The sequence below is a fragment of the Nyctereutes procyonoides genome, unplaced genomic scaffold, assembly GCF_905146905.1.
Source record: "Nyctereutes procyonoides isolate TBG_1078 unplaced genomic scaffold, NYPRO_anot_genome, whole genome shotgun sequence".
Lineage (NCBI taxonomy): Eukaryota > Metazoa > Chordata > Mammalia > Carnivora > Canidae > Nyctereutes > Nyctereutes procyonoides.
Genome location: NW_026575140.1, coordinates 53,361,005 through 53,383,684, shown reverse-complemented (window position 1 = coordinate 53,383,684; position 22,680 = coordinate 53,361,005). Strand labels below are relative to the sequence as shown.

The 22,680-nt window shown below is 39.5% G+C and overlaps 1 protein-coding gene across 3 annotated transcripts in view; it reads left to right on the top strand.

Annotated features, from left to right (window-relative positions):
- The window catches only part of MAP2K4 (mitogen-activated protein kinase kinase 4), a 136,797-nt gene extending 114,493 nt beyond the window's left edge, over positions 1 to 22,304 (top strand). For all 3 annotated transcript variants that reach the window (XM_055305834.1, XM_055305833.1, XM_055305835.1), the window contains 4 exons: positions 5,913 to 5,990; positions 9,289 to 9,437; positions 18,380 to 18,425; positions 19,634 to 22,304. In XM_055305834.1, the coding sequence (XP_055161809.1) occupies positions 5,913 to 5,990; positions 9,289 to 9,437; positions 18,380 to 18,425; positions 19,634 to 19,747 (387 nt within the window). In that variant the 3' untranslated portion in view covers positions 19,748 to 22,304. The remainder of the gene's footprint in view (positions 1 to 5,912; positions 5,991 to 9,288; positions 9,438 to 18,379; positions 18,426 to 19,633) is intronic.
- The last annotated feature ends 376 nt before the right edge of the window (positions 22,305 to 22,680 follow it).

Genomic DNA, 22,680 nt, shown 5'->3' with positions numbered 1-22,680 from the left:
CTTTGAGACTCTAGTCTTTGTTCCCTGCTGTGTTCTTGGGTGCTAAGACAATTTTTTGTTGCTATTTTAAATGTAATATGTTTTCTTAATAATTGCTGATATACAGAGGAAAGCTATTTAGATTGATATGTTAATTTTATAACCAGCCAAATTACTAATCTACCTCACTTTTGAATAGGTTTCAGATAGTACTCAAGGTACCATTCTGCAAATAATTTTGCCTTGGCCCTCCTTGTATTTATTGATATTCCTCATACTTGTGTGTGTATTTACTTTTCTCACATTTACCTCTGTTGCTTTGCTTAGAGCATCTAGATCAATTTTGAACGACAATATTGATAGGATTCTTGCGGTTTCTTGGTCTTGAAAGCAAATGCTTTTTTTCTGATTTAACTCTGTGTGAATTTCTGTGTGTGAATGTGTGTGAGAGAGATCAGAATGAATCAGGAACAGCTGTTAAAATTTTATTAAATGCCTTTTTGGTATCATTCAGACCATGAGGAAATGTTTCTCCCTGCATAGCTGCTGATGTGACTATCACAGTAACATCTATTTCCTGTGGTTGATCCATTCTCGTGTTGGAGAAATAGTCCCTACCTGGCTCATAGTTTATATGTTTAATATATTTTTACATTTGGTATGTTAATATTTATAATATCTGCATGACAGTGTTTAAGTGGGATTGATTTAGAGTTCACATTGTGAAGGTTTAACATGGGCTATGCTGGCTTTAAACAATCAAATTGGGAAAATTTCCATCTTTATTCATATGGTAAAAAGTTAATGATTATCTCATGAGCGAAACATCTTTGACTTCAAGTTTAAAACAGTTTCCCAAGACTTCATAACATTAGTGCTGGCATAGTTTTCATTCTTTGAGATAGAAATCCATCTTAACCAGGAGTCTTTGAGGAAAGATAGAGAATTCTTGAAAACCTGTGAAATTTTACTATTTCCTCAGCATCAGCATATACTTGTGGGCATGTACTTGTGTACATGTATACACATACATATTTTTATCTTCTTAGTTGCTTTTAATGTTAGATGTAAGAACTATTTACTAGAATGTTTTTAATATCCAAATGTGGGGTAGTTTAAAAATTTGCTATTTCTTTAATACACCTCCCTTTAAAAGGTGGAGACCATGACGCATGGACTGAACTTAGCAAGTCACTTCTAATGAAGAACATATGGCAGAAAGGACATTGTGTCCCTTCTGAGAGTAGGTCATAAAAAAGCATTGTAGCTTTCTTTCTTTCTTGGATTGCTCACTTTGGAGAGAGCCAGCTGCCATGTTGTAAAGACACATAAGCAGCTTTATGAGAAACTCATGTGGTGAGGAACTGTGGCTTCCTGCCAGGAACCCTGTGAATGAACTTGGTGATAAATCTCCAGACCCAGTAAAGTCAGCCCTACCCAACATTTTGAGTACAGTCATGAGACACCCTGAGTCAGAACCACACATCAAAAATAATCCCTGAATCCTGACTCACAGAAACTGTGCGATATTAAACGTTTGTTATTTTGAGCTACTAAGTTTTAGGATAATTTGTTACACATCATAGCTAACCACTACAAAGTGTTTCACTGATTTTTGAAAATCTCTTATTCCTTTCAGAGCTTCTTAGCCTGTACACTTCTACCTTTTGGGACATACTGAGATTCTTTTTAGCATGATCAATGATCAATTAAAAATGAAATACTGGAAAAAGCCTGCTCTGTATTAATTACATTTATTCAACACTTCTTTTTTTGTCTCTTTAATCCAAGAAACATTACTATTACTATTGTCAGTTTCTCCTTATTTTTTGGTTTTTATTTTATATATTTCAATACAGTGTAACTTGAGTTATATATTTATTTTTATATATATTTGGATATAAAATTGTTTTAATTTTTTTTTTTTGCTATTTTGTTAATGTTACATACCCTATTCTCCGAGTTGATGTTTTCCTTTAAACTTTAATATTTTTAAAAAGCTTTTTGTTTTTCAAGCCTATACTTTGGTTTTAGATTTAGGATGCAGGGTCTCTAATTAATTTCATGAATCTTAAATATCTACTCCTATCAAAGAATAATTTTCAAAATGTTAAAAATATTATACATACAAGTAAAGAAAGAAGTTGTCTAAAATACATTGAACTCATTCATAAGAACACTGGACAGACAGGATGGTAGTGAGACTAGCTCAAGACCATTTGTGTAATTTAATATTTATGATCCCCGAGGAAGAAATGCCAGGATGGGTGGGCTCATTCAAATACAGTTCTGCCAATCATCTCCACGTCCATAAGGAAGTAACTTTGGGGTTTCTAGACAGAAATCATTTGCATCCCTCATGGACAAAACTATACAGGTAATCACGTAACTTAAGTATCTGGCCCTAATGAATAATAAATATCAAGCAAAATGAAAGGACATATAAATAATCCTCGGGTAGGCTTGTCAGTGCTCTAGTATGAATGAAAAGAAGTGGAATCTTTTTTTGACTTATTTACAGGAGTTGGGTAAGTTTTCTTAGCACACACCTGCTAGAAATTCCACCTCTTTGACCTAAACATACAGCAGTTTCAGAATGAACACCAGTACCACAAATGGTAGGCATCCATTTTACATATATACTTCAGATTTTGGCAAATGTAGTTATTCATGTAATTGTCTAATCAATCAAGAGATTGATTGATGTCTGTCACCAAAAAAAGATCATTGGTCTTATTTTCTGTGTCAATTGAATTTGCTTTTCCCAGAGTTTCATCTAAATGTCATCTTACACTATATACTGGTTTGTGTCTTGCCTTCTTTCTCTCAGCATAATGTCTAAGAGATAACCATGCTGTTGTGTTAGTTCATTCTTTTTTTTGCTGAGAAGTTCTGCATTGTACTGATAGACCACAGTTTATTCATCCATTCACCAGTGGATATTTTGGCATTACCAAGTTTTTCAGTACCTGCTGTTTCTCTGTTTCTCGGTCATTTTGCTGTCAGCAGTGTTTGTAGTTTTCAGTATAGGAACCCTTGTGTGCCTTTTAAATTTATTCCTAAGGAATTCATGTTTCTTGATGCTACTATTGTAAATGGAATTTAAAAATGTATTTTCCAGTATTTCTCTCTCTCTCTCTCTTTTCAAAGATTTTATTTATTTTATTTATTTGAGAGAGAAGGGAGGAGCAGAGAAGGAGAAGCTGACTCCATGCTGAGCACAGAGCCTGACGTGGGCCTTGATCACAGAATCCCAAGATCATGACCTGAGCTGAAATCAAGAGTCAGATACTTAATTGACTAAGCCACCCAGGTGCCCCTTCCAGTATTTTTTTGTTGATAAATACAGACGATTTGCATTATTTTGTCATTGTGCCCTGTGTCCTTGCTAGTTTCACCATTAATTTTACTAGTGATTTTCTGTGTAAACAGTTGAACTTTAAGTGTCTGTGAGTGGAGGTAGTGGCTACCCCCACCCCTTACCTTTTTGTATTGGCTAGGACCTCCAAAATAATGCTGAATACAAGTTGTACCTTGTTCCATATTTAATTAGGAAGGGAATGTTCTGGATTTCACAGGTAAATATCGCTCTTGCTGATTTTTGGACGCCCTTTGTGAAATGAAGTTTGCTTCTTTTCTCTTAGTGTGCTAAGAACTGAGTTTTGAATTTTGTCAGATGCCTACATTTATGGAGAAGATGATATGATATTTCTTCATTTTTCTGTAAATATGGCACATCACTTTTTTTTTTCAAGTTTTAAGTCAGTATTGTATTCCTGAGATAAACACCACTTGGTCATGATTGTTTTCTTTTCACATGTTGTCGATTAGATTTCCTCATATTTTTGTTAACAATTTTTGTGTCTGTGTTTATGAGGGTTATGAATTGTGTAGTAATGTTTTTCTTAGGTTTCTGTAAGTTATTATATTGACTCATAAAACATTTTTTGAGAGACATATGTGTAAGACTGGTGTTATTTCTCCCTTGTATGGTTGAAAGAGTTCACCAGAACCCATCTGGGTTTTGACTTTTTTTTTTTTTAGATTTTATTTATTTATTCATGAGAGACACACAGAGAGAGGCAGAGACACAGGCAAAGGGAGAATCAGGCTCCCTGCAGGGAGCCCGATGCAGGACTCAATCCCAGGACCCCGGGATCACGCCCTGAGCCAAAGGTAGACTCTCAACCACTAAGCCACCCAGGTGTCCCTGGGTTTCAGCTTTTCTTCATGGGAAGGTTCTTAATAACAAATTCATTGAAAAAGTAATTTTAAGGCTATTCAGATTTCTCTCTTATTTTTGATAGGTTTCATTTTCAAGTGTCCATTTCCTCTATTTCTGGAAGAGTAGTAGTCCTATCCCCACTTTTGTTCTGATTTTAGCCATCTGACTGTCTGTCCTTTCTGTTCAGTTAGTGGAGCTGAGAGTTTGTAAATTTTGTTGATCTTTCCAAAGAATCCTTTCGGGTTTTGTTGTCTTTTTGGTGTGTGTGTGTGTGTGTGTGTGTTGTGTTTGATTGTTTGTTTGTTTTTTGTCTATTTTACTTGTTCCTCTAATTCCTTAAAGCTGTAAAATGAGGTATTGATTGTGATCTCTTTTGTTTTCTAGTATTTGCATTCAGTGCTATGAATTTCCCCTTGAATACTTCTCCCACTGCATTTCCCAAAGTTTGATAAGGTCTATTTCATTTTCATTTAGTGCAGAGTTTTGTTTTTGTTTTTTCACTTTTTCTTGAGCTTCCTCTGTGATGGGTGTGTTGCTTGGAAGTATGTTTAATCTCCAAATATTTGGGCATTTCTCAGATAACTCTCTGTTACTGATTTCTAATTTAGTGACTTTGTGATCTGAGAACATACTTTGTATGATTTCTCTTTTGAAAAATAAGGTGTGTTTTATGGCCCCACACATGGTCTCCATCAGTGAATGTTCCACGTGAGCTTGAGAAAAATGTGTATCTTTCTGTTGCTGTATAGAGTATTTTTCTTTCTTGGTGGATTGTCTGGAATTTGTATGTAATATGTGTCTTATCAAGTAAATATGTATTTTTACAACTAAAAATTAAGTAGCTTCCAGTGAGTATTTTTGCAGTCACAGTACTCCTGTTCAAAACAAAAATTATATAAAATAGGTTTCCAAACTAGTTGTTGCCGAGAGGCAGAGATTATAACACAGTCAGTGCTTATACTTCTGGACATTTCTTTCAATAGCAGTAATTTTTGCTTAGCTAAGGACCATTTTCAGCTCTGTGCTACTGGTTCTCTTTTTCTCTATACCTTATTTCAGGGAAATAATGATCCTTATTTCAAGGAAATGTAAAGAATGCTCCCTTCACAGAGATTACACATTTTGCTATTTGCATAATAGGAGAATATATTTGACAGTACCATAATTTCGTTAAAAATGATTAATAGATATCCTTAAAGATATGCATAGTGATGTATTTAGCTTTATGATGAAGAATGGATGGAATAATTATAATGAATTTAGCTCATGTTTGCTCTTGTATCTCAGATATATTGTGGTGTGGTCTTATTCAGTGAAATGGAGAAGACCTAGTGTTTTGTTTTGTTTTAATCTGTTTACCACTACTTGCTTACTAATCTGACCCTGTAATTCTTTATTTTTTTCACTTTTCCAGTTTTCTTCCTTTTTTCTTTGTTCTCAGCTTCCGGTTTGTAAATGCTGGTGAGTCCTTAGGGGGAAAAATTAGAAGAGTTGCTGTGTGTTCCTTGTATGGAGGTGGCCATTGGGTTGGGTTTTGTCGTTATTGTTGGTTTTCAGTATAATAATGGCTTCCTGTTACTCCAAGTCTCACCCTAGATGTGGATTCTTCTAGGAGTGTGCCGGCATTTCAGCTCCCTACCCAGCTGTTGCTTCCATCCTGCTCCTTGAGAGTATGCATAATTAATGACCATGACTTTTTGTGTTCCAGCCTGAAAGAATAGACCCGAGTGCATCACGACAAGGATATGACGTCCGCTCTGATGTCTGGAGTTTGGGGATCACATTGGTATGTTCGTCTTCATAGTGTAGTAGGAAATTTAAAATTACAAGAAAATTTTATCAGTTTTCCACCCCTTGTAAGAACTGCTTTTTTCCCTTCCTCTTCTAATCTTTGACTTTTACTTAGTTTTCTCCTATGGTTACAATCACAGGGACTGTGCCTTCTAGTTGTTGAAGTAAAGTATATGTTTTACTCTAACGTTCAAACCAGTTGATGGTCCCCCTCAAGATTTTATGTAGTGTACCTCAAGGTTTTATGCATGCTCTTTGATGTTACTCTGGGTCTCTTGGCCAGAGATATTAGGAGTCAGCAACCATACCAGGGACAAGGACAGGGGGAGGGCAGCTCACCTGTAGTCAGCGCAGCAGTGACTGGCTCCTCCCACCTCAAATGAGGGTGGTGTGTGTGGTAACACTCTGTGCAGCATGTGTATTAGGTATATAAATTCACGTGCATGAAAATAGTTTCTACCTGGAATCTTCTGCTCACTGAATAGAAAAGTCATGAATGAGTGAGCTGAAAGTAATTCAGTTCTGGAGGAACACAAACTACCTAGGTGATCATCCTAGTAAAATTCTACCTTAAAACAACACTGAGGAGGAACAGTGAGAAAGCTACTTAATTTGCAACAAAGTAGATATAATAGACTTCTCATCTGTGACTGTATTGAAATTTTCCTTCTGTCTTAAAAGTATCTTTGTTTGCTTATTACTTCCTTATTATTGAATTTTGGTGCTTTCTGTGTTTTATCATGGCTTGGTGGCCTTTTTCTGACTTTGGACATCTTCTGGTACACTGTGTGAATTTCCCATCACTAGAGGGGGCTGTGTCCTGTTTGGTAGGCAGCCCCAAACTTCATTTCCTGCCATTTTTAATAAGGTCCCACAGCATAAAGGTAACACTAGTTTGGAGCAAAGAGGTTTTTTTTTTTTGTAACTTCCTAAATGATCTCCATCTGTTCGTTGGCATTATGAGGTCCTAAGATCTTCCTATGGATGAGACCCATAGTTCCCCTGGTGAGTCACCCTTCTAGGCCTAATGAATTTTCTGTACAAAGAGTTTGAAGGCTAATAGCTCTCCTCTGCAGAAGACTCCATCTGGTTTCCTTTATGACGTGGGATGGATGATACCTCCTGGAGTATTTTCTTATTGTGAAGCCAACTGACCAAAGGAGAGAAGTAATCCCTTTGTTTAGTTAGGAGAAACCATGGAACATAGACATCTTTTAGGTGTGGTGACTGGTCCAGAGACCTATAGCATGACCTGTACCTTCCTGCTGAGGCACCCAACTGTGTGCATATAAAGGACACTCATGATTCAGAAACACCTGTACAGACAGATTCTGTTTCAAGCCAGTTCTGTTTCAAAAGCATATTTATTTCATCATAAAAACAGAATTTTGTTCTGTGAAAAATTTTAGCAGAAACATTTTCAGCAAGTTCTTTTAGTATATCTGGCTAAACTTTGTTTAGAAGTAAGGTATTCAGTACTTATAATTGCTTCATAATTTATTTTCCATATGGATAATCTTAGAAAAATTAAGAAATGCGTGAAATTTTGTCTAAGTTCCTCAGTTCTTCACCTTATATGGTGCATTTTACTGCTTCCTTTTCTTATTAACACCCCTTTTCAAGAATGAATCTGATGAAGGTATTCCTAGTGTTTTGAATAACCAATAAGGTTTACTTTGTCCCAAGCATTTGTATTTATATCAAAAAGTAACCTCAGCCAGAGGATGGAATTTCTCTGTGTGTAGCACACTTGCCTGCTCTCACACAGGCGTGTGTGTGTGTGTGTGTGTGTGTGTGTGTGTGTGTGTATAAATGGGGACAGTGGTGAGCTGAGGGCGCCATCTTAGGGTGAGGAAGGCCTTCCCACCCCAGTCTCCCATTGGAGGAAGCCCTTAGGTTTGCTTGGCAGCTTTCCTTTCACTGTATAATCTAGCAATTTAATATTTGACCACATCGACACCATCAAATAGTCCTAAACTGAAAAATCTTCGCAACAGTGTCCTCAGACAGCGTCTCTTGGATGCTGTCTCTTCCGATGAACTTGGGGTGTCCCCATCCCATATCAATCCCCTGTCAGTGCCCCTAAAATGGGGCTCATTGGGGCCATGCTGTATATTTAGACCTATCTTTAAAAAAAAAAAAACAAAAACACAGATTCTCGGTTCTCATTATCCTCAGAACAGAGGGATAGAAAGATGAGAATATAGTCCACAGATATGTTTGACCTTTGACCCATTGGGACATACTTCTGTAAGTTTCTCCAGATATGATTTGGCCTGGTTTAAAGATACTATCCTGAACACTGTTACTGGGGGTCAGCATTTGGGGTTTGACCCAAACTTGATTTCTTCAGTTATAGTAACATCTGCTTGTTGAAATTGTAGTAACCACAGGATGGCTGGAGAACAGAATTTGCACGTTGCTTCCTTTGAGCTCAGGTTGGGCTTTTGTTGGTTGAAAGTTCATTTACATTAAAAATGAATTTGGCTACCATTCTGGATATGGCCTTCCATTCATTTTTTTTTTTAAGATTTTATTTATTTATTCATAGAGACACACAGAGAGAGAGAGAGGCAGAGACACAGGCAGAGGGAGAAGCAGGCTCCATGCAGGGAGCCTGACGTGGGATTCGATCCCGGGTCTCCAGGATCACATCCCGGGCTGCAGGCGGCGCTAAACCGCTACACCATGGGAGCTGCCCATGGCCTTCCATTCAGATAACTATAGATTATACATACTTTGTACCAAGAAAGTTCTAAAACCAGCCTTCCACGGGCAGCCCTGGTGGCACAGTGGTTTAGTGCTGCCTGCAGCCCGGGGTGTGATCCTGGAGACCTGGGATTGAATCCCACGTCGGGCTCCCTGCATGGAGCCTGCTTCTCCCTCTGCCTGTGTCTCTGCCCACCCCCCCCCCCCGAATAAATAAATAAAAAATATTTAAAAAAATAAAAAATAAAACCAGCCGTCCAGTATGTTTCATACAAAGGGATCAGAATCGAGGACTACCCTAGCCTTTGTGCGGTGGTGACATCATCTGGGCTTAAATCTGGTGTTTCCTTTTAGTCCCAGTCTTGAACTCAGTTGATACAGAGTTTTTCCATTATTATCTTGATTTCCAAATACCCTTTCCACTTAGCCTGAATAATTGCAAAAATTTTACCTCACCCTCATCTGTGTTCGATTCAAGGCTTTACAAGAATTTTGCTTGGAATTCAGATTTTCAATGTGGGCATTCCGGTGAGGAGCAGTAACTAATGCCGTCTATTTTGCTTTTCCCTCCATGTTCTTTTTAGTACGAGTTAGCCACAGGCCGGTTTCCTTATCCAAAGTGGAATAGTGTATTCGATCAACTCACACAAGTTGTGAAAGGGGACCCTCCACAGCTGAGTAACTCTGAGGAAAGGGAATTCTCCCCAAGCTTCATCAACTTTGTCAACTTGTGGTGAGTAATCGATTTCCAAATTCTCAAAATCCATGTAGTGAGTACAGCAAAGCTTCTTTAATTTCAGCAGCATTGATCCTTTTTGTTGGGGAAGGGGAGCTTCTTCCAATCACTCTGCTTCTGAGCTGGGACTCTGGGTTACTGTGGCTGCCTGGAAGGTTCCAGCTGACATGGAGAGCATCACTCTCTTATTCTACTACTCTTACCGGATGAAAACAGATGTGAGGTGGTGGAGAGGCTGCTGCCTCCAGATTTCTAATGCCTTGTACTAGAAATACAACCCAGGTGAGACTAGTCGTCTTAGTCTGATGTGGTTTTAACAGTGAAGTTGTACTAGCATCACGTGGAAGCTTTTACTAAGTTAAGACCCTACCAGGTCAGACTGCAATTGCAGGGGCGGATCTCCCCTCTGACATAGCTTGTAACCTGGTGGGATATGTGCAGTAGAGCCAGGCCCAAACCCCAGCTGGTAGGCTGTGTGTTGGCTCTCTGAAACCTTATTCCATGGGAAATGTGCACCCAACACCTGGTGGTGTTTGTGTACCTTGTCACATGTGTGTGTATCTGTGCACACCTTTGTGTGTAGAACATAAAAATATGTGCAGATATGACAGGAATGCAGTTGTGCTTTGTACTATTTCAGTCTGTTTTTTCAATGAAGCCTGTTTTCTTATCATTTGAATATTTTTGATAATTTATCCAACATGATTTAAAAGTAGGATGTGTTTATTCTTTTTCTTTTTTTAAAAAAAAGATTTTATTTATTTATTCATGAGAGGCACAGAGAGAGAGAGAAGCAGAGACACAGGCAGAGGGAGAAGCAGGCTCCCCTCAGGGAGTCTGATGTGGGGCTTGATCCAGGAACTCCAGGATCATGCCCTGAGCTGAAAGCAGAGCTTAACCGCTGAGCCATCCAGGCATCCCAGGATGTGTTTATTCTTGAAAATACTTTTCTTTTTCTCCAAATTTTTTTTCTTGCCAGGACTGCTGTGTCTCCCTCTTCTTTTCCTAGAAGACTTATGTTTCATGGTTGAACATTGCCCTCTTTTGGAATAATTAGAAAATATTCAAGTAATTAAAAAATATAATTAGAAAATATTTCATCTTCTGTGATGAAATTCTCCTTTTGCATTGGTTTTCCAGGGGGAAGAGGAATACCTCAAGGTTTTCTATTAGAAAGCCACTCAGATTGGCTCTTTGTTCCTTTGCACGCAGATCTACAATTTATAGAATTACATGTGATTTTATATATTCCATTTTAATGAAGCAATTTGGCTAAAGTAATGTATGTGAGTCATAGAGCATAGTAGTTTCTAAAATGCTCACGTGTGACACTACCACCAGAGTGGCTTTCTTCTTAATCCCTTCATCTCTTTGCTGGTTTTGTTGTAAATATGTTTAGTACTTGTGTATTTTTTTATTTCTGTGTCCCTTGGTACCAGTTCTCCCCTACAGGTAATGGGTATAGACATCAGTGTCGCATTGTTTTCTCTGAGTAGGTCCATAGTTCCATCTCATCCCAGATCATCTGGGTCTGTAGTCAGAAGTACATCTGTTTTTATGACCTGCTCCTGCCAGCTCTTCACACTTGTCCATTCTCCTTTCCACTGTCCTGGGGGCATTTTTTATCCTCTCTGACCTGGATTGTTCAGGTTCTAGTGGTTTTCCTCATAATCCAATATCATGTTGTTCCAAACCATTCTTCTTTTTGTCAGAGTTGTATTTTTGTGATGCACATCTGATCATGTTACTTTTTGTTTAAAGCTGTCCTAGAGCATGCATTTTTAACAGTGTGATATCATCACTCCATAGGGGGCAAAACTTTGTTGGAGAGGCAGAAACTCTTGGATAACATAATGGTTTGCAGCCCTCCACAGGGCTACTGTGGAATAGAAACAGGTATACAGTGTTTAAATTTCATAGGAAGGAAGGGGCAACAAGGAAAAAAAGATTGGGGAGCCCTGGTCCAAAGGCTACGTGTAGCCCTAAAAAGATAAAGTCTAAATTAACCTGGCTTTCCAAACCCAATATGATCTGGACGGGGTTTATTGTTTTAGCCACATTTCTTAGTCCTCCCATGGAGCTGTTTTTCAGCCAAATTGAGTTTCTTCAGTTGTGTAAGTTAAACATGTATGGAAGATATGGGAACATATTCTCTTGGCCTTTGGGTAGATTAAGATTTCTTTAACAGTTCACAGAAAGCAACTATGCATAAAAGAAGAGATAAAATTCAATTTCATTAAAATTAAGAATGTTCATTGATTAAGAAGATACCATTGAATGAACAGCCAACCCATGCAGTGTCCTTTCCATACAGATGTTTGAAAAAGGATTTTCATTCAGAATGAGAGTGTTCATGTGTAGAAAACACTTATAAACAAGAAAGTGACAACCAAAAATGGCCAAATATGTGAAAGGATGCTTAAAAACATGATATTCAGGAGTTCAGTAAACATATGAAAGGGTATTCATTTGGCATTATTAGATGCCAGGGGAACGCAAATCAAAACTATGATGAAATACCAGATAGTCACCAGAAAGGACTTCATTTTAAAGACTTCAAGTACACGAGGGTCTAAAGCAGCTGGAAGTCCCTTACAGTACTTACAGACCTGTAAATTGGCGCAGTCTCTTTGAGAAGCTGTGGCAGGACCTCCCAGAGTTGGTGGAATACAGCTGGTGCATACGTTTTGCTCCAACAGTTCAAGTCTCTAGTAAACTTGGTGAAACCACCAACAGAGGCACACTACAAGACATGATAATAATGTCCAGAACCGCAGATTTGTAATAACCTCTAGCTGGAAAGAAGAGCATCTGTCAACAGTAGACTGTAAGTTCTCGCAATGTTTACACGGCAGTATACGGCATCAGGGATGGGACTGTCACCGCACTCAGCACCAGGGGTAAATCTCAGACAGCACTGAGTGAGAGGAGGAGGACATAAAACAGTGTGTATGGTTTCATTGATATGAAACTGAAAAAGCAGACAAGAATGAATAAAAGGTAATAGAGTCAAATATTGTTACTCTTATTTTTGTTCCACACTTAGGACGTGTGTTCTTTTCTGAATACATGCTTCAATTAAAAGATTGCTTAAGGAATAAAAAGGAGATGAGGGCTTAGAGGCCAAAGTGACGATACCAGCTCACAGTTTACATTCCTCCCTGCTTTAACTTCCTATTTAAGTCATTAATGGAATTTTAAAAAAGTATTTATTTGTTCTGAAAAAGGGTAGAAGTACTATCCTTGAGGAGTTCTTGTGAAATTGGAAAGATAAGGCTGAATTCAGGGATGGGGTGACTGGTCTCACATTTGCCACATGCAGAGGGACAACATCACAGGGAGGGTGTAAGACCGGCACAGAAATTCCTCAGCTTAGCACAGAGGCCCTGCGGAGGAGGCAGCTTGGGGGACAGGTCTCCAGGAATCAAATCTTGATCCTAAAAACATCTTGAAGGGAGTGTTGTCCATAGTGGGTTCCAGACATGGCTGGGACTCTGTGGCAGTATTCATTCCTGCCTTTGCTAGAGATAGCGAAGACACTATATTGGTTAGAGGCTGGGGAGCATGGTGGAAGCTGCTCTAACAAACCCAAGAAATGAATCCCTTGGCATGGGGATGGTGCTCTAGAGATAGCTCTCCACATTTTCTCACAGTCACCAAGGTCTGTGACCAGGATCAGCTTGTGGTGTCCGATCAGCATTGATGTCCCGCTGGGGCATGAGGAAACAAAAATGAAGATGAGAATTGTATCAATCTGAAACATTCAAATAAACAAACTCTTGTAAAATGTGCCACTGAAGAATTCAGGGGGGAAAAACTGGTGAGAATGGACTAATTTGAATTCAGGAAGAGTTTTCAAGTAGCAAAACATGGTTTCTGAATTGAAGGGAGAGGAAGTGGTGGTACATAGCATATTGAGTATTGCAAGGTTGACCAAATCTATGAAGTAGGCAACACCCTTGAGTTAATCTTGCAGATAAAAGGGACAAAAAGATAAACAAAAGACAAATGATGAGAGATTTGGAGAAAAAAAATCCAGGAGATTCCACTTAACCGGTAATAGAGAATTAAAATGAACTTTTTCTTTACTTGAAGAAAAACTTGAGTCCTAAATTAAAATACCAGACCAAATTAACCAAAAGGAAAAAAAAAAAAAGCCATGTCTAGGCATGATGTAAGATTTTGCTGTTATCCTATGCATTTCAGAGATAAAGAAAACTTGACAAGCTTTCATTTAAAACACAGGCACATATAAATGTACACACCAATGAAGAAAGATACAAAATGAGAGCAATACCCAAAGAGTGAAGAAACAGCTATAGAATGATAAGTGTGACCACTTCAGGTTATTAGGGTGGAATCAATCTTGAACAATAATTGCACCGAAACTACTAAAATACTGGATAAAATATTATGGTATCTTTTTAAATGTAACAATACAAAACAGAGTTCTAAAACTAAGTGAAATCAGGACTTACGGGAGGTAAGATATCTGATAAGGGGTTAATATCCACAATATATATAAAGAACTCATACAGCTCAACATGAAAAAACTGCAGATAATTCAGTTAAAAAATGGGCAGAGGACCTGCATAGACATTTTTCCAAAGAACACATCCAGATGGCCAAGAGGCACATGAGAAGATGCTCAACATCACTTGTCATCAGGGAAATGCAAATCAGAACCATAAGGAGATAGCATTTCATACCTGTCAGACTAGCTAGAATTAAAAAGACAAGGAATAACAGGTGTTGGCAAGGATGTGGAGAAGAAGGAAAGCTGCATGCACTAGTGGTAGGAATCCACTGTGGAAACTGCACAGAATTTCCTCAAAAAATTAAAAATAGAAATACCATATAATCCAGTAGTTCTACTACTATTTAGGAAAAGAAAATGAAAACACTAATTCAAAAATATATATGTACCCCTGTGTTTATTGCAACATTATTTATAATAGCCAAGATATGGAAGCAATCTATGTCCATCCATAGATGAGTAGATAAAGGTGTATGGTGTGTGTGGATGGGCACATACACACATATATGTAGTGGAATGTAACTTGATCATATAAAGAAGAAAATCTTACCATTGTTACAACATGGCTGGCCCTAGAGGATATGCTAAATGAAATAAGAGAAATAGAAATGCCATTATTTCACTTATATGTGAAATCTAAAACAAATGAATAAATAAAAAGCAGAAGCAGACCCATGAATACTGAGAATTGATGGTTCCTAGAGGGGAGGGGGTGGGGAAATAGGTAAAACGGGTGGAGGGGAGTCGGAGGTCCAGGCTTCTAGTCGTAGAATGAATAAGTCATGGAGATGAAAGGTACAGCATGGGGAACATAGTGATACTGTAATAGTGTTGTATGGTGACAGGTGAGAGCATGGCATAATGATGTATAGACTTGTCCAATCACTGTGTTGTATCCCTGACACTAGTGTAACATTGTGTGTCAATGATACTTCAATTAAAAAATAAAGTGGCTTAAAATGAATTAGGGGAGGTAAGGATTGTAAGAGGTTGCTGCTTGGACAGACTCAGTTGGCAGAAGCAAGACCAGATCCTTCAAGCTGGTACCCAAGAATTCTCAAAGATAAAATCAAGCGCAATATGAGCTGTTCAGAAGAAATTCCAACATTCATACAAGAAATGAGAATTAGTAGAAACAACTGGTCACAGGAATATATCTGAGGACTTCAGATATGGGAATAATTAGAAACAAAAAAGTTTTTCATAAATTTAAAGAGAAATGAAGAAGCTTGAAAATACAAGCAAGGAACAGAAACTTACAAAACAATGAATTGAACATCCAGAAATAAAAAGCATAAACTAAAAAACTCAGCAGCTGGATTAAGCAGGAGATTAGATGTAATCGAAGGGAAGAGCAGTAAACCGAAAAGTGGCTCTGAAGCTGCCAGCAGAACTTTCGGAGATGATGGAAATGTTTGCCTGTCCATTGTGGTAACGATAGCACCTGATACGTGGCTAAGGAAATACATTTTAAAATGTTATTTCATTGGAATGAATTTGGCAGGTGGCTATCTTAATGGATGCACAGGGCTTAATTTGGGATTAATATGATTACTAATGGCAGCAGCAGTTCTGAAACAGAAGACAGTGTAAATAATTTGGCTAAACATTTCTACTCACATGGCATTATGAGTTTCTATTTTGGCACAGGTTTTTGCTCCATTAAATGACATGGAAAAATAGAAAACCAAAAAGTCGTGGCAGCTTTACAAAGTAAACATCGGTACGGATGGCAGATATGATGGAAGTATGTAAAAAGTACTCTGGAGGTCTGCAGCTTTGCCCTTGCTCTCTCCAGGTCTAGAAGCAGTCAGTGGCAGCAGTCAGTTCCACAAGTGCTCTTTTCTGGCCGGGGACCCACAGCATCAAGCTGTTTAGAAGTCAGGATCTGGGGAGTGAAAGAAATACCCATGTCAGCCGCTGCCTGGGCCTGGCAAGCTGCAGGGCTATGGAACAGCGGGGACTTAGATAGCCAGAGGACCAGGTCTGTAATAATCCTAATACCAGCAGGGGACTGGAACTTCAGGGAGCTGTGATGGGACCTTGTTCTATATTGGTGGACCCGAAAATAAGCAGCCACAGTGAATGTCACAGATACACTGTTCTGTGCATCTCTAGCTGCTCATAGTACTTGGTAGGCGCTCAGAGCATTGTTGAACTGATGTACAGATAACCATGCATACCTCACAAACCAAAATTCCAAAATACATGGAGTCTAATGCTAAGAAAAGCAACTAGTAAAACAGAATGTGAATGTACTTTAAATCAAGCTGAGTTTACGGGATAGTCTAAAATACAGTTCAAAATAAAATAAGTATCTTTAGGATGTACAAATGAAGGAAATGAAGGGGTACGTTCTGTTAAAACTGAGGAAGAAGTAAAACGGCAATGAAACAAATAGAAGTTTTAGAAATGAGAAAACATAGCTATCTTTACAAAGGACAGCAGATTTGATGTACTCTAGACCAGAAACAGTTGAGGACAGAATTGGAAGTTGGCAGATAGGCCTAGGGATTTCCCAGCATGCCACAGATTAGACTGTAGCAGAGAGCAGTTAAGCACCAAGGAGAATAGAATGGGAACTTTTAAGGTGAAAATGTAGTGAAAATGATGAGATAATTCTGGAAGTGGAGAAGTGATATGGGAGACAGTAGTGAAAAGCATTTGAGAAGTGATCTAGGATATGTTCTCAGACTGAAACTAAAGTCTCTGTATGGTGTAGGATTAAATCAAGGTAAATTTATACCTAAATGCATTGAAATAAAAGTGCAGAACAATGATAAAGTATAAATTAGCAGGAAGATAGAATGTCTGTGAGGGAGAGTAGTTAATTAGACGGCTACCAGCTTGTTATCAACAACCACAATTGCCAGAAAATGAGTCCTAGCCCCAGAGTATGGAGGAAAAATCATTGTTAACCTTGTCTTAAAGTTTTAGACCGAGGCATTCAGTTTTTCAGAATAAGGAGGAAATACAGATTTTTTTTTTTCAGGAATGGAAAGACTAATTAAAGAGTTTCCCATTCCTAGATTATTTGAGAAGGTAGACATGGCCAAGAAGGAAAGTGAACCTAACAGAAGAGTGCTGTGCGTCGGTTCCCTGGAAGGCAGAGAACAATGTACAGGATGCTGATGAGGTGGTGGTGACTGTGGGATCAGCAGCTAGTGAGGCAACATTGGGCTATACTGCCTTCTCGGTGAGGGCCTCCGCTGACCCCAGAGCAAGCTTTGCCGCTGGGGTGGTCCTCCCAGGTTGGCCTCACGTTGGATGAGGGTCTTGATTTCTCCACCCCTTTGTGGAGCAGTCATTAGCTCAAGCTGCCCCAGAGGAGCTAAGGTGGCTCTTTTCTGCCGAGGTCAGCCTTAAGAGGCTGGCAACTATCTGCTGGGGGAAGCCCTGCATTCTGGAATTCTTTGTAGCACAGAAGGTGCGGAGTGTAGAACACAGCAATTAGTTTAGAAATAGGTGAACTATGTTGCTAATATTAAGTTTTTAAAAAAAATATATATTTATTTGAGAGTGAGCCTGAGTAGAAGAGGGTCAGGGCAGAGGGAGAGAGAGAATCTCAAGCAGACTCTCCCTTGAGCATGGAGCCTGATGCGGGGCTTAGTCTCATGGCCCTGAGATCATGATCTGAGCCAGAATCAATGAGTTGGACGCTTGACCAACTGAGCCATTCAGGTGCCCCTAATTAACTTTTGATAGTAAAAAAAAAATGAATTTAGTTGAGGTTGGAGGAGAGTGGTGATTAAGATATGGTCTAAGACAAATCTGATAAATATAAACAACGTAAAAATACTTCTGGCAACATTAATTAGACAAGGTGGGATTCAAGGGGCAATATCAGCAGGCAGAGGGTTAAGTAAATCAGTATAGTCCTTAGTGAGGTTGTAGTGTCGTCAACTTTTGGACCAGAGAACACAGGATTTTGAGATAGAGTACAAACATTTTAAAAATCTAAGGATAAATTTATAAGGTTTTTCTATAGTTTACTTGACTCTGGTTTCTCTTTGGTAGTGTCTCTATAAGTACTCCTGTATATATTTAGGAAGCGTGCATGCATGTGTGCACATGCACACAATTTTATACTTGCACATTCATATATTTGTGTAGTATTCTGTAAAGCAGCTGGCTGTGCCATAATTTATCCGATTTTCAGTAGTCAACTTGTTTCTGATTTTTCACTAATGCTTCTACACTGAATATCCTCAGGATAAATCCTTAGATGATACTTGTCTCATTTTTTTGTGTTTTTTTATGTTTGGCAGGTTGTCCTCATTATTACTCTTGTATCTGAAGGAAAAAAAACTGCTTGATTCTTTGTAGTATTTCACTTGTGAAAAGAAAAATACTTGGGTAACTGTGTCTCCATGTTAATAATGGTATTTTTATGTTGTTTTAGCCTTACGAAGGATGAATCCAAAAGGCCAAAGTATAAAGAACTTCTGGTGAGTGTGAGACTTAGGGAATTTTGTTTTATTTTATTTTATTTTATATTTTATTTATTTTTTGACTTTGGGGGGAACTTTAGATATTTCCTCACTGTGAATTCTCTTACCATGCCAGTTCACTAAGCAAGTCCTCTCTATCCTAAACAAACAGCTTGACCTAACTGAATAATTTTTAAAAAATGTTCAAAACAGATATTTGGAAAGAGAAAATTGGAAGTTATAATTTTCCTACCAATTTACCAGCTGGATTCTCAGAAAAAAATTTGGCTTTAACAGGTCATAAAAATTACACCAGAGAATTGTAACACTCTCTTTAAGGAGCCACCTTCCACCACTGTCTGTGTATGAATAACATACCCGTAGGACTTTATTGTGCTGCTTCTACCTTAGTGAAATGCTCTTACACAAATTTACATCACACAGCAAATTCCCATCTCTTTGATAGTTCACTCATCCCTGGGACTTGGGTGTTGTAAGCAGCCCCAGATGTGGCATCGGTCTTGGCAGTGAAGAAGATACTGTAATCTAATATTGTGGGAATATTTTAAGGAAAGACCCCCTTGTCTAGCAGTCCAGGGTGTTAGGTCAAACCTGTGGTCAGTGCCAGCAATGACTAAAGATACCCAGGCGGCGTACTTAGAGAAGCCATGAATAAAAATTGCTGTGTGAAGGGGTGGCTTTGTGATTCAGACATGGGGCTAGACGCTTTGCAGGGAACAGGGCAGAAGCTTGTAGGATGCCATTCTGCTGAGCCTCTTGTAGCAGGGTCTGAAGAACTGGAGTCCTCCTGCTATATGTGGGCAAAGGGAGGTTTGAAGCTTATGTCTGTGTCCCAAGAGGAATGGTGACCAGTATTCGTACAGCTCTTCTTGGATCTCAGATGGTGGCAGAGGCTCCACCTGTGTTCTGGGCTGAGGATCAGTTCTGCTCTCTGCCTCAACAAATACTCCCTGGTGTAGAGATAAGTGTCTCGACTTCATTGCCAGGGCAGCTTTTCCACATGAGGCATACCCACACCCACCAACACATCTCCGTGAAATACAGGCCCTGCTTGCCTCTCTGAACTGGTGCTACGATATCATATGGCCCCATGTGGTTGGGGCCTCTGGTTCTATGCCCTATCGCAATTGGCAAAGTTTTGTGTGGGCTCTGATATGAACTTTGATTTTTTTCCTTTTCCTTTTCTCTGTTCAATTTTCTTGCAGAAACATCCCTTTATTTTGATGTATGAAGAACGTACCGTAGAAGTTGCCTGCTATGTTTGTAAAATCCTGGATCAAATGCCAGCTACTCCCAGCTCTCCCATGTACGTTGATTGATCTCGCTGCTACGTCAGACTCGAGAAAAAAGGGCTGAGAGGAAGCAAGACGTAAAGAATTTTCATCCCGTATCACAGTGTTTTTATTGCTCGCCCAGACACCATGTGCAATAAGATTGGTGTTCGTTTCCATCATGTCTGTATACTCCCGTCACCTAGAACATGCATCCCCGTGATACCCGAGTGACCATGCAGTGTTAGTGCTGGTCAGAGAGACCTCATCCTGCTCTTTTGTGATGAACATATTCATGAAATGTGGAAGTCAGTACGATCAATTTGTCGACTGTGATTAGATCACATCTTAAATTCATTTCTAGACTCGAAACCTGGAGAAGCAGCTACTGGAATGGTGTTTTGTCAGACTTCCCAATGCCGGAAGAATGCGGTGATGGATATACTGTGTCTGAACATAGAGACTCGGGCTTGAGTGAGAAGAGCTGGCGCAGCGAACGAGGCACATGGTCTTCTGGAGCTGGGAGACAAAGGAGGAATTTACTTTCTTCACCAAGTGCAATAGATTTACTGATTTGATATTCTGTTGCTTTACCGTCACAGTCGATGTTCGGGGATCGATTTGCTCAGCCAAATTTCCTGTTTGAAATAATCACATTAAATTAGAATGAATTTATCTTTACCAAAAACCATGTTACATTCAAAGAGGCGGGACATTGAAATATTGAGACAGGACAGAATGTGTTCTTTTCTCCTTTACTGATCCTTCTGCTCTTCATCGGGAAGACTCAGGAGTCTGCCGCTTGTCAAAGAAGGTGCTGATCCTAAGAATCTTCATTCTCAAAATTCGGTGTGCTGCCAACTTGACGTTCCGTCTGCCACAAACCACCCAGACTGAAAGAAGAGAAACGTCCTGAAGGCAAAGTTTACAGATGTTTCTTCCCCCTCGGTCCCAAGCCTGATACTTTAGCCATCATAACTCACTCACAGGGAGAAGCAGCTAGAAGCGATGTGCCTTGACTGATTGCATAGAGATTGCTTGTAGGCAGCACAAGACCAAACCTCAGTCTTTTGCCCTTACTGGCCCAGATCTTCAGTTTCTGAATCCCTCTGCCTGCCCGTCTGGTCTGTTGCCACTCTGTGACTTTTGCTTAATCCCAATATTTTGCCTTTTTTCCTTCCTACATCAAAGCCCTTTTTAATTACCAGGGATGTTTAGCCCCAGATCCCCCCTATGCTATAACATTTAAAAGGCTGAGAAACGTGGGGCCCCACTGATGTGGTAGGTGATCAATATGCATCTTCTAGAGACACATTGACCAGATGAGGGCCTGAAATGGCAGTCCTTTAGAGAAGCTCATTGCCTGTGAGAGTCTCTGGCAGGTCACTGTCATTTTTGGAATGTACATTTCCAAATGTACATTTGGAATGTAGAAGAGGAATTCTACTAAAACAACAACAGCTACCACAAAACCCCAAGCCCCCAGACCACCCCAGAATAGTGATGAGGCCATTTAAATATGCTGCCTGTTGCTATGCTTCTTCACGTACTCATTAGCTAGGTTCCCCTTAGGTTTCGCTGTGGCCTCGCAAGCACCAAGCATTTGGCTTTGTGTGACAGTTAAGCAGCACTGTGAGTGGTTCGAGCACACAGGATAGAAAGCAGCCACAGGCTGAGAGGCAGGTGGTGCCATTAGAACTGGGTGCTGGCAGGTGTTGCTGTGTGCCTCCTCCCAAGGCAACCGTCACAAACGCTATAAAACAGGTGAGGGAGAACGGTGCTGTTTCAAGTTACATCCCTGTAAACTTCAGAATGCAGAAATGATTGATTGCTTTGGTCCACTTGCCTAGTTTCCCTCATTTTTCCCCCATCCCCGGCTTCCTAAACCTTAGACTTCCCCATGTTCTGAAAGGAAGCGTTGCTGCACGTTTTCCTTCGGTCACACCAAGCCATCATCCTCCATTGCTCCCGGGGACTCAAGAGGAAACCTGTTGCTCTGCTGTCAGCTTCCCGTCTGGCTCAGCATAGAGTCACTTTGCCATCGTATACATGGGGATAAAAGCAATTCTGACTGTTCAGGAGCTAATCTGACCGTTCTGTTGTGTGGATGACCACATCAAAAGGCAATTTTAGTGTATTAATCATAGATTATTATAAACTATAAACTTAAGGGCAAGGAGTTTATTACAATGTATCTTTATTAAAATAAAAGGGTGTATAGTGTTCACAAACTGTGAAAATAGTGTAAGAACTGTACATTGTGAGCTCTGGTTATTTTTCTCTTGTACCATAGAAAAATGTATAAAAATTATCAAAAAGCTAATGTGCAGGGATATTGCCTTATTTGTCTGTAAAAATGGAGCTCAGTAACATAGCTGCTTCTTGGAGCTTTGGAATATTTTATCCTGTATTCTTGTTTGAATTCCTCCTCTATTTAAGATATATACATGGAATCGAAGTGTTTATGTAATAGTTCTATCCTTTTGCCTGCAGGTCAGTTGTAATAAATTTAGGATGTGATGATGACTTTGTAATTTGATTTCCTGAAGTCAGACCCTGAGAGGGAAAAATCAAGTAAATTCCATTAAATTATCTGTGCATTTCACATTGGGAAGAATTCTCTTCTTCTGGAAGTGTTTATGGCTCCTTTCTTTTTCTCCTCCCCGTCTTGTGGTTGTTGTATCTCTTTGCTTATTCCTCCCCTATACATACAGACGTATCCTCGAAGCACCTGCTTTGTTTTCTGCCTGAGCAGGTGTGATGCAGTCTCTTCAAGTTTGTTCCTTTGTTGGTTGCCCTCAGCTGCCCCAACTTTCTGGATGCTAAAGGAAGAGGGTACCGCTCTTCAACCTGTGACACGCTAGAGCTACACGGCTCGAAGAACCCAGCCTGCCTTGGCCTGATATGTGGCTTCCTGCCATGCTTTCTGCTCCTGGTGCTGTGGCTGTTGGCTGGGCACAAGACACCAGCTCAGACTGCAG